Here is a 12,458-nt window from a genome sequence, read left to right on the forward strand (position 1 = left end):
CAAAAAAAAAAAAAAAAAAAAAAAAAAAGGAAGCACTGAGTATCAATCATGCAGGATGTAGTTTCTTGAGACGCCAAAGAGTAGTATCAAAAGCAATTCCATTGTGAAAGCTGAGTTCCAAATACAAGCGACACCTGAGTGAACACAGCACCAAAACAGCAAAGAAACACACAAACATCAAAGTCTGGCACTTATTGTAAACAATGGCCGGGTGCGGTGGCTCACGCCTGTAATCCTAGCACTTTGGGAGGCCGAGGCAGGTGGATCACAAGGTCAGGAGATTGAGACCATCCTGGCTAACACGGTGAAACCCCATCTCTACTAAAAAATACAAAAAAAAACTAGCCGGGCGAGGTGGCGGGCGCCTGTAGTCCCAGCTACTCGGGAGGCTGAGGCAGGAGAACGGCGTGAACCTGGGAGGCGGAGCTTGCAGTGAGCTGAGACCCGGCCACTGCATTCCAGTCTGGGCCACAGAGCGAGACTCCGTCTCAAAAAAAAAAGAAAAAAAAAAAACAAAATTAGCCGGGCATGGTGACGGGCGCCTGTAGTCCCAGCTACTCAGGAGGCTGAGGCAGGTGAATGGCGGGAACCCGGGAGGCGGAGCTTGCAGTGAGCTGTGATCGTGTCACTGCACCACTGCACAACAGAACAAGACTCTGTCTCAAAAAAAAAAAAAAAAAGGCCGGGCGTGGTGGCTCAAGCCTGTAATCCCAGCACTTTGGGAGGCCGAGACGGGTGGATCACAAGGTCAGGAGATCGAGACCATCCTGGCTAACACGGTGAAACCCCGTCTCTACTAAAAATCCAAAAATTAGCCAGGCATGGTGGCGGGCACCTGTAGTCCCAGCTGCTCAGGAGGCTAAGGCAGGAGAACGGCGGGAACCCGGGAGGCGGAGCTTGCAGTGAGCCGAGATCATGCCACTGCACTCCAGCCTGGGCAACAGAGAGAGACTCCGTCTCAAAAAAAAAAAAAAAAACACAATGGCACCAGTTACAAGGCCAAAGCATCCACTCACTACAATGCCACCACTGTACAAATTAATTCCGCCAGCAGCCCTGGGTGCCTGAGAGGTAGTGGCTCAAGATGAGATTGGAACTGGTGGGAGATTGTCAGGAGGGGAAGGAGGGGCAGTGTCTATGACCAGCATGCCCTCTGCTGGTGGCCAAGGTGCTCCAGGACAGCGCCAGACTGGGGCAGAGGGTCCAGTCCCACAGTGATACAATTTACAGCAAAGCACACACACCACGGGCCTTCCCAGGTCCCAGCCAACAAGTCCCACAAAGGCAGGTACCATTGGGCCTTCTAATAGTCCCGGGCTCATGGGCGCACGGCCAGCGAGAGGAATGCTCTGGCCCTCCTAAATCAGGGACTTGGTTTCCTTTACTCACCCAAGGCTCAGAGAAGCTCCCAGCCTTACATGGCTCAGCTGCCAGCCCCTGACCTGCCACAGCTGAGCTTCTGGCCCTGAGGCCAAAGGGTTCAAGGCAGGGCACAGAGACATCTAGGCTGTCTGGCATGGCCCTAGCAAGGTCTCCTGTGCGGACCTACCCCAAGGAGGCCCAGACAGCAAGAGCCTGTCATGTGCCATGGGGCAGGCTAAAATCACAGAAGAACTTTGGTGGGAGGAAGAGGGAAGGAGGACAGAAAGGCTGGGGAGGGCAGGGGCTGGTGTTCAGCAAGGAGAGGGGAAACAGATGTGGACAGGCACACAGCATGGCCTGCCCCTGAGAAGTAATGTCCCTAGAGTCCTAGTTTTATTATTGCTCAAGGGCTTTTTTTTTTTTTTGAGATGGAGTCTCGCTCTGTTGCCCAGGCTAGAGAGCAGTGGCGCAATCTCGGCTCACTGCAACCTCCGCCTCCCGGGTTCACACTATTCTCCTGCCTCAGCCTCCCGAGTAGCTGGGACTACAGGCGCCCACCATCATGCCTGGCTAATTTTTTGTATTTTTAGTAGAGACGGGGTTTCACCGTGTTAGCCAGGATGGTCTCCATCTCCTGTCCTCAAGATTCACCTGCTTCGGCCTCCCAAAGTGTTGGGATTACAGGTGCCTGGCTTGCTCAAGGGCTTTCTTTTTCTGTCCTCAGCATCAGAGATAAATGACCCTCAGGTATAAGAGTTCAAAGAAAGGGTACAACGGCTGTCTTCAGCCTCCATTTGCCAGCTGTGACTGCAAGCAAGTAACTCCACCTCTAACGCCTGCTCCCCAGCCTATAAAAAGGTGTGTCCACACGTGCAAATGGAGCTGGACCCCTACCGCACATCACACATAACAATTAACTCAAGATAGGTCAAACACCTAAATGGTAAGAGCCAAAGCTATAAAACTCTTTGTTTTTTTTTTGAGACAGGGTCTCACTCTGTTGCCCAGGCCGCAGTGCAGTGCTCTCGTCTCTAACTCACTTCACTGCAGCCTTGACTTCCCGGGCTCAAGCAATCCTCTCACCTCAGCCTCCCAAGTAGCTGGTACTACAGGCATGCACCACCACACCTGGCTAACTTTTTTAATTTGTAGAGATGGGGTCTTCCTATGTTGCCCAGGCTGGTCTTGAACTCCTGAGCTCAAGCAGTCTTCCCACCTCAACCTCCCAAAGTGCTGGGATTACAGATGTGAGCCACAGCATCTATCCTATTTTAAAGAAAATAGGCCAGGCGTGGTGGCCTGTAATCCCAGCAATTTGAGAGGCTGAGGTGGGCATATCACTTGAGGTCAGGAGTTTGAGACCAGCCTGGCCGACATGGTGAAACCCCGTCTCTACTAAAAATAGAAAAATTAGCCGGGTATGGTGGTGCATGCCTGTAGTCCCAGCTACTCAGGAGGCTGAGGCAGGAGAATCGCTTGAACCCAGGAGGCGAGGATTGCAGTGAGCCGAGATCATACCACTTTACTCCAGCCTGGGCAACAGAGCAAGACTCCATCTCACCAAAAAAAAAAAGAAAATATAGACTATATCTTTGTCGCTTGCATTTGGCAATGGCTTCTTAGACATGACAACAAAAGCACAAGGAACCAAAAAGAAAAAGAAATTGGACTTTACCACATTAAAGACTTTTGTTCTTCAAAAGAAACCATCAAAAGTAAAAAGACAGCCAGACACGGTGGCTCATGCCTGTGATCCCAGCACTTTGAGAGGCTGAGGTAGGTGGATTACTTGAGGTCAGGGGTTTGAGACCAGCCTGGCCAATGTGGTGAAACCCTGTCTCTGCTGGAAAAAAATACAAAAATAAGGCAGGTGTGGTGGTGTGCACCTGTAGTCCTAGCTCCTTGGGAAGTTGAGGCAGGGATATCACTTGAACCCAGGAGGCCAAGGTTGCAGTGAGCTGAGATCATGCCACTGCACTCTAGCCTGGGCGACACAGCGAAGAAAAAGTAAAAAGACAACCCAGTGAGTGGAAAAAATATTTGCAAATCACATCTGAAATAGTTAAACAATCATGAAAAAGAACAAAGCTGGAAGATTCACACTTTCTGATTTCAAAACTTACCACAAAGCTACAATAATCAAAACAGCATGACATTAGCATAAAGACAGACATAAGAATCAATAGAACAGAGAGCCCAGAAATAAACTCAAATTATTAAATATATGGTCAAATGATCTATGTAACAAGGATATAAAGACCTTTCGGCCAGGTGTGGTGACTCACACCTATAATCCCAGCATGGTGGGAGGCCGAGGCGGGAGGATCACAAGGTCAGGAGTTCAAGACCAGTCTGACCAATGTGGTGAAACCCCGTCTCTACTAAAAATACAAAAATTAGCCAGGCATGGTGGCACATGCCTGTAATCCCAGCTACTCAGGAGGCTGAGGCTTGAACCCAGGAGGTGGAGGTTGTAGTGAGCTGAGATCGTGCCACTGCATTCCAGCCTGGGCAACAGAGTGAGACCATCTCAAAAAAAAAAAAAAAAAAAAAAGACCTTTTAATGGGGGAAAGACAATCTTTTCAACAAATGGTTGATATTCACATGCAAAAGAATGAGCTGCACCTTTACCTAAGAGCATATATCAAAACAAAACAAAACAAAACAAAACAAAATGTATCATAAGCCTAAAAGTAAAACCTAAAACTATAAAACTCTTAGAAGAAAACATAAGGCTAAAGCCTTACAACACTGGATTTGGCAATGATTTCTTGGCTATGACATCAAAGGCACAAGGAACAAAAGAAAATAGGCAGACAAATTGTATTTCATAAGAACTTTAAAATGTGTGCATCAACAGAAAATAACAGAGTATAAACATCCCACAGAATGGGAGAAATTATTTGCAAATCATATATCTGATAAGGGATTAATGTCCAGAATACATAGAGAACTCCTAAAATGCAACAATAAAAAAAAACAAGCATACTATTGCATGCATGTATCAAAATACCACATTATACTCATAAATACGTACAATTATTATGCGTCAAAAATAATAAAAGCAAAAATGGACACAGGGACTTTCTCAAACACCAAAAGCTATAGTCTTCAGTTTCAGGATACTGATGAAAATTTGAAAAATATATACATAGATACATAGATACACAAATATATGTATATAACAGGCACATAATATACACTACACCTATACATGTCTATGTTCAAGTATATGAATAAATATACAAAGAGTTTAGCAATACATTTAATTTTCAGTTTAAAAAAAAATCTGATTCAAAAATGAGAAAAGAACTTGAGTAGGCATTTCTACAAACAAAAAATACAGTTGACAAACACATGAAAAGACGCTCAACATCACTAAACATTAGGGAAATGCAAAGCTAAACCACAATGAAACACCACTTCACATCCATTAGGATGGCTACTATCAAAAACAACAGAAAATAACGAGTATTGACAAAGATGCCAAGAAACCAGAACCCATGTACGCTGTCAGTGGAAATGTAAAATGGCATAGCCGCTGTGGAAAACAGTATGGTCGTTTCTTGAAAGATTTAAAATAGAATTGCCATATGATCCAACAATTCCACTTCTGGGTATATATCCTAAAGAACTAAAAACGTGGTCTCTGCTGTGTTCATAGCAGCACTCTTCACAAGCTAAAATGTGGGATTAACCCAAGTGTCCATCCATAGATGATGGGATAAGCAAAATGTGGTCCATCCATGAAATGGAACATGATTCAGCCTTCAAAAGGAAGGGAAGGAGCCAGGTGCGGTGGCTCATGCCTGTAATCCCAGCACTCTGGGAGGCCGAGGCGGGCGGATCATAAGGTCAGGAGATTGAGACCATCCTGGCTAACATGGTGAAACCCTGTCTCTACTAAAAACACAAAAACAAACAATTAGCTGGGCGTGGTGGTGGGCGCCTGTAGTCCCAGCTACTCGGGAGACTGAGGCAGGAGAATGTCATGAACCCGGGAGGCGGAGCTTGCAGTGAGCCCAGATCGCGCCACTGCACTCCAGCCCGGGCAAAAGTGCAAAACTTCGCCAGCGCGGTGGCTCACGCCTGTAATCCCAGCATTTTGGGAGGCCAAGGCAGGCGAATCACGAGGTCAAGACCATCCTGGCCAACATCGGGAAAAATACAAAAATTAGCTGGGCGTGGTGGCAGGCGCCTGTGGTCCCAGCTACTAGGGAGACTGAGGCAGGGGAATGGCATGAACTCGGGAGGCGGAGCTTGCAATGAGCCCAGATCGCGCCACTGCACTCCAGCCCGCCGGGGCGAAAGTGCAAGACTTCACCGGCACGGTGGCTCACGCCTGTAATCCCAGCACTTTGGGAGGCCAAGGCAGGTGAATCATGAGGTCAAGACCATCCTGGCCAACATCGGGAAACCCCGTCTCTACTAAAAATACAAAAATTAGCTGGGCGTGGTGGCCGGGGTCTGTAGTCCCAGCCACTAGGGAGGCTGAGGCAGGGGAACGGCGTGAACCCGGGAGGCGGAGCTTACAGTGAGCCGAGATTGTGCCATTGCACTCCAGCCTGGGCGACAGAGGGAGACTCTCTCTCAAAAAAAAAAAAAAAACTGAGCTGGACATTTAAAAATGATTAAAAATGAGCCTAGGAAACATAGTGAGACGTAGTGGGTGACAGAGCAAGAAAATATGGCTACAAATACATATATGGTAGCCAGGCGCTGTGACTCACACCTGTAATCCCAGCACTTTGGGAGACAGACCGAGATGGGCGGATCCCTTGAGCTCAGGAGTTTGAGACCAGCCTGGCCAACACCGCCAAATCGTGTCTCTACAAAAACTACAAAAATTACCCAGGTGTGGTGGCACGTGCTGGTAGTCGCAGCTACTCGGGTGTCTGAGGCAGGATGATCACTTGAGGTAGAGGCTCAGTGACTGAGACTGCACCACCACATGCGGTCCAGGAGACAGATTAACACCCTGTCTCAATTTAAAAATCAAAACAAAACAAAAACTGCCATCTTAACGATATATATATACACACACACATATCGTTAAGATGGCAGGTTTTTTTTGGGGGGGGGACAGAGTTTCGCTCTTGTCACCCATGCTGGAATGCAATGTCACAATCTTGGCTCACTGCAACCTCTGCCTCCAAGGTTCAAGCGATTTTCCTGCCTCAGCCTCCCGAGTAGCTGGGATTACAGGCGTGAGCCACCACGCCCAGCTAATTTTTTTTTTTTTTTTTCAGACGGAGTTTCGCTCTTGTTGCCCAGACTAGAGTGCAGTGGCGCAATCTCGGGCTCACTGCAACCTCCACCTCTTGGGTTCAAGCAATTCTCCTGCCTCAGCCTCCCGAGCAGCTGGGATTACAGGCACGTGCCACCACACCTGGCTAATTTTTTTTTTTTTTTTTGTATTTTTAGTAGATGGGGTTTCTCCATGTTGGTCAGGCTGGTCATGAACTCCCAACCTCAGGTGATTCGCCCACCTCGGCCTCCCAAAGTGCTGCGATTGCAGGCATGAGCCACCGCACCCGGCTAATTTTTGTATTTTTAGTAGAGACAGGGTTTCACCATGTTGGCCAGGCTGGTCTCCAACTCCTGACCTCGGGTGATCCACCCACCTTGGCCTCCCAAAGTGGTGGGAATACAGGTGAGAGCCACCGTGCCCGGCTAAGACGGCAGATTTTTTTAATGGTAAATCATATATTATGTGTATTTTAACACAGTTTTTTGTTTGTTTGTTTGTTTTTGACAGACAAGGTCTTGATCTGTCACCCAGGTTGGATTGCAGTGGTGCAATCAGCTCACTGCAGCCTCAACTTCCTGGGTTCAAGCAATCTTCCTGCCTCAATCTCCTGAGTGGCTGAGACTACAGGCACACTCCACCCAGCCCACATCTGGCTAATTTTTTTCTTTTTTTTGAGACGGAGTCTCGCTCTGTTGCCCAGGCTGGAGTGCGGTGGCACGATCTCGGCTCACTGCAAGCTCCGCCTCCCGGGTTCACGCCATTCTCCTGCCTCAGCCTCCCGAGTAGTTGGGACTACAGGCACCCACCACCACGCCTGGCTAATTTTTTGTATTTTTAGTAGAGACAGGGTTTCACCATGTTAGCCAGGATGGTCTCGATCTCCTGACCTGGTGATCCACCCGCCTCAGCCTCCCAAAGTGCTGGAATTACAGGCGTGAGCCACTGCACCCGGCCAACATCTGGCTAAATAATTTTTTTTTTTTTTTGAGACAGAGTCTTGCTCTGTCGCCCAGGCTGGAGTGCAGTGGCGCGATCTTGGCTCACTGCAAGCCCCGCCTCCCGGGTTCACGCCATTCTCCTGCCTTAGCCTCCCGAGTAGCTGGGACTACAGGTGCCCGCCACCACGCCCGGCTAATTTTTTGTATTTTTTTAATTAGAGACGTAGTTTCACCGTGTCAGCCAGGATGGTCTCGATCTCCTGACCTCATGATCCGCCCACCTCGGCTTCCCAAAGTGCTGGGATTACAGGCGTGAGCCACCGCGCTCAGCCCCAATTTTTTAATTTTTAGTAGAGATCAGGTCTTGCTATGTTACCCAGGCTGACAAATTTTTCGAATTGGAAATTTTTTTTAATTAAAAAATTATATCTGAGAAGGGACTTGCATCTAGAATATATAAGGAGCTCTCATCACTCAATAACAAAAAGACAGTTAAGCCAAATGGAAAATAGAGGAAAGACCTGACTAGACAATTCTCTAAAAATACACAGTGGTCAATAAGCACATGAAAAGATGCTCAGTATCATCTTCTCTCATTAGGGAAATGCACATCAAAGCCACAGTGAGATACCACCGCACATCTACTAGCATGGCTAGAATTCAAAAGATGGGTAATAACAAGTGTTGACAAGGATATGGGGAAATTGAATCCTTTTTACACTGCTGGTGGGAATGTGAAATGGTGCAGCCACTTTGGAAACAGTCTGGTAATTCCTCAAGAGGATAACCACAAAATTACCATATGACCCAAAAATTCTATTCCTAGGTGAGCTGTTTTTACTCATGCTTTTAATAACAAACATGGGTGTCTCTTTCAACCCCACTTCTCCAACTCTCCAACACTAGGTGGGTGTCCTACAATTCAATTAAAGTCTGCCACTACCTTCTGCGGTGTAGGAAGGTAAGGCTGAAAGTGCTAACCCGCTAATCCTGCCTTGGTCTTTCCAGAGACCAGCTCCCATCCTGAAGCTATCTAGGGCCCCCAGCCACCAGTTCTCTCATTAGCATACTAGACACTCTTAGGACTACAGAGGTCCCAAGGGTTTGGGAGCTCCATGTCAGGAGAACAAAAAACCCTCCTATCACCCCTTTCAAAATTGATGGAGGTCATGGTCCCACAGCTCTGTGAACATAAAACTGAAATCTACTGCCTTGTACATGTTAGTGAATGAATTGTATGGCATATGAACTATAACCCAATAAAGCTGGCACAAAAGGGGCAGTATGTATGCCCACTTAACAGAGTTTCTGTAAAGTTTAGGAGAAATAAAGTACACAAAAGCCATCTGTACGTAGCTCAACACTGCACTGTTAGGATCAGCCAATCGTGCAGGGACAGCTCCCTCTGGCCCCACACCAACCTTCTGGTCTAAAATCACAGCTCAACCTCCAGCCTAGGAACAAAGCAGGGCACGGATGCCTGCTGCCAGGTGTGAGCCAGCACAGCTGCTGGCTCGCAGGAGCCTTGATCTGCAGAGGCCCAGATTCCCACAGCCCAGGGTTGCCAGGTCACCTCCTGCAACAAATCCCAGGGGTTCCACTGGTCCCTAGGGGAGGAACATGCCAGGTCTCCACTGAGGACGGCCATTTAAGTGGACACCTTCAATCCAGCAAAACACACAGCTCATCCAAAACCCAGCCCTACTACCCTCCCCAAACTCCTCCAAGTTATGTGGCCCAAGGCCCTGGCTGCCCAGTCGGCCTCGCAAGCGGAACACCATGGGTACAAAATATTCCCAGTCATCCTACCTTCCAGTAATGCAGGCTCCAGAAGGTAGGACATCAGCCCTGGGGCCAACCACCTGGATGGGAGCGCAGCACCCTCTCCGGGGCCCCACACATCCCTGGCCAGCCACCAGCCTCCTGGAGGATGCCTGCCTTCCAAACTCACAGAGCCGGAGAGCCCTGGCAAGCAGCTTCATCCTGCGGCAAGTGGGCAAACTGTTTACCCAGTGCCAAGCATGATGCCTGGCAGAGCCCAAGCCTGTATCTGCCTGGCCGGCTTAGCAGTGAGCCAGTCTGATCCCTCCCTGATGGAAAGCACCAGGCTCCGGCTCCTCCTAGGACCGCCCCTCCCCCAGCAAGCCGCCTGCTCAGCTTCCGGAACTGGATCACAAAAGACCAGTGATGCCAAGGAATCCGTGACTCACAAACAGAGAGATAGGAGAGGGCCACCACCCCTCTGCAAGAGAGGATGAACTGGGTGGGGTCGCAAGCAACACTCATAAGGGTTCTCACCTCCAGGACCTTAAACCTTGCAACACTCAGGCTGGCCCTCAGGCAGGTAGAAGAAAGAGTTCCACCTGGTCTTGGCTCACAGGCACCAGGAGGGCTAGAAGGCTGTGGGGAAGCCGAGGAAGGCCAACACACCGCACAACACAGCAGGTGCCTGGCCCTCCTCTGACAGTGGCCCTCAAGCTCCAGGAGGGCTGAGGAAAATGCAGATTCCTGGGCCTACCCCTCCCTGACCTTCCCCACCCCTGGAGTTAGAGGCAGTAGCTCTGGAGTGGAGGCTCAGGAGCCTGGTTTTCCTTTTATTCTTCATTGCGGTAAACGTCAAATGCTTACAGGAGTAGAGGCAGGTGGGAGCAAACCCCCATGTCCCCATCAAGCAGCCCCAAAACAGTCAGCTCAGGGCACCTCTGGTCCCTGCTCCCACCTGTTCCCCATGCCAGGTTATTCTGCAGCAAATCCCGGACTTCCCAGTACAACATCATAAATACGTCAGCATTTCCTCTCAAAGATAAAAGCTCCTTGTAAAAAACCTAAAGGAGGGGCATGGTGACTCATGCCCATGCCCATAATTTCAGCACTTTGGGAGGCCAAGGTGGGAAGAGCACCTGAGCCCAGGAGTTCCAGACCCGCCTAGGCAACAAAGTGAGACCATGTCTCCGCAAAAAAACTTCTCCGCAAAAAAACATTAGCCAGGCATGGAGGCGTGCACTCATAGGCCCAGCTACTCGAGAGGCTGAGGTGGGAGAATCCCTTGAGCCCAGGAGGTTGGGGCTGTAGAGAACCATGATTGCACCACTGCACCACGTACGTTGCCTGGGCAACTAAGCGAGACCCTGCCTCAAATAAAAATAAAAACCACAAAACAAAGGTCCCATCTAAAATATCATCCAAATTCCTAATATCATTAAATAGTAAGTGACTTCAGTTCCTGTGCTAAATGAATTGAAATCTGCATTTGTGAACTTCATTCACAGAGAACCCAAGTCTTTGTTGACTGGTGAAGAGAAACTGTAGTGTGCAGGGAACAGGGTACTACAGGGCTACGGGGACACAGGAGTGAGGCCCAGCACTGAGCTCGATCCGGTTCCGTCTACGAAATTCTAGAAGAGGCACAGCAAGTGAGTGAAAGCAGATCTTTTTGCCAGGGGCCAACAGTAGGGGAATTTTGGGAGTTTGGAAATACTCGACATCACAACTGGGCCGGCCACTACTCAGTGCGCACACTCATCAAAACTCAGCAAACTGTACGTTTCAAATATTCTTGTATATGCATTCTAAATATACCTCAATAAAGTCGGTTTTAAAAAGCAAACTACAAAACAATTACCCTACCTTAAAAAAAAAAAAAAGTAGTGATTCCTTAAAATCATTCATTATCAAGGGACTATTCAAGTTTCCCCATTATCTCCTCAAATCTGCATCTTGTTGACTCTCTGCTGAAGTTCTATTCACATGCAGAAAACCCCTATTTGTAACAGATTTCTCCAGTTACTCCCATGCAGGGGTCCAAGGATGGGGAGGCACAACATTGATCCCCGTCCACAGGAGGGCTCTGACAGTGAGAGGCCAAGGGGTGGGATGGCAAGACAGCCTACAGGGTCACACCCTGGTGCAGGCCCCACAGACCAGGTGGGTCACACAGGAGAAAGCCACTTCTGGTCTGACCAGAACTGGGGAGCCAGCCAGCTGCAGGTACCAATTCCAGGGCAATGCCAGGCTAACTGGCCCACTTACAGGGTGAGGCTGGACAAAGGCCTCCCCACGTGCAGGCTCTCTGGGCTACAAAGACTGCATCTTCACCCAGGGTCCCCACATCCCAGCAACAAGAGAGTCAGCCCTGTAAATCATTTTACGGAACGCTCCAGAATACAAGCTCTGATTGTGGCTTCTGTAAATTGGCTCTTTCTTTCTTTTTTTTCTCTTTTCTTTTTTTTTTTTTTTTTTTTTTTTTTTTTTTTTTTTTTTTTTTTTTTTGAGATGGTGTTTTGCTCTTGTTACCCAGACTGGAGTGCAATGGCACAATCTCGGCTCACTGCAACCTCCGCCTCCCAAGTTCAAGCGATTCTCCTGCCTCAGCCTTCTAAGTAACTGGAATTACAGGCACCCGCCACCACACCCAGCTAATTTTTGTATTTTTAGTAGAGACAGGGTTTCATCATGTTGGCCAGGAAGGTCTCTATCCCTTGACCTCATGATCCACCCACCTCGGCCTCCCAAAGTGCTGGGATTACAGGCGTGATCTGTGCCTGGCCAGGTTCTTTCTTTTCATTAATTCCATTATAAAACCAAAGACAGAACCCGGCCTGGTGCAGTGGCTCACACCTGTAATTCCAGCACTTCGAGAGGCTGAGGCGGGCAGATCACTTAAGGTCAGGAGTTCGAGACCAGCCTGGCCAACACGGTGAAACCCCGTCTCTACTAAAAATACAAAAATTAACTGAGTGTGGTGGTGGGCGCCTGTAGTCCCAGCTACTCAGGAAGCTGAGGAGAGGAGAATTGCTCGAACTGGGGAGGCAGAGGTTGCAGTGAGCCAAGATCCTGTCACTGCACTCCAGCCTGGGCGACAGAGTAAGACTCCATCTAAAAAAAAAAAAAAAAAAAAAAATGGACA

At 48.6% G+C, this 12,458-nt stretch overlaps 1 protein-coding gene across 4 annotated transcripts in view; it reads right to left on the bottom strand.

Moving 5' to 3' along the window:
- Positions 1-12,458, bottom strand: part of ACOT7 (acyl-CoA thioesterase 7) — a 133,594-nt gene that overhangs the window by 115,177 nt on the left and 5,959 nt on the right. For 2 of the 4 annotated variants that reach the window (XM_025404972.1, XM_025404963.1), the window contains exon 1: positions 9,362-9,692. The exons of the other annotated variants lie outside the window; for them this stretch is intronic. In XM_025404972.1, coding sequence (XP_025260757.1) covers positions 9,362-9,534 — 173 coding nt within the window. In that variant the 5' untranslated portion in view covers positions 9,535-9,692. Of the gene's footprint in view, positions 1-9,361; positions 9,693-12,458 lie in introns of those variants that run through there. 4 annotated transcript variants of the gene reach the window in all.

The sequence above is a fragment of the Theropithecus gelada genome, chromosome 1, assembly GCF_003255815.1.
Source record: "Theropithecus gelada isolate Dixy chromosome 1, Tgel_1.0, whole genome shotgun sequence".
NCBI lineage: Eukaryota > Metazoa > Chordata > Mammalia > Primates > Cercopithecidae > Theropithecus > Theropithecus gelada.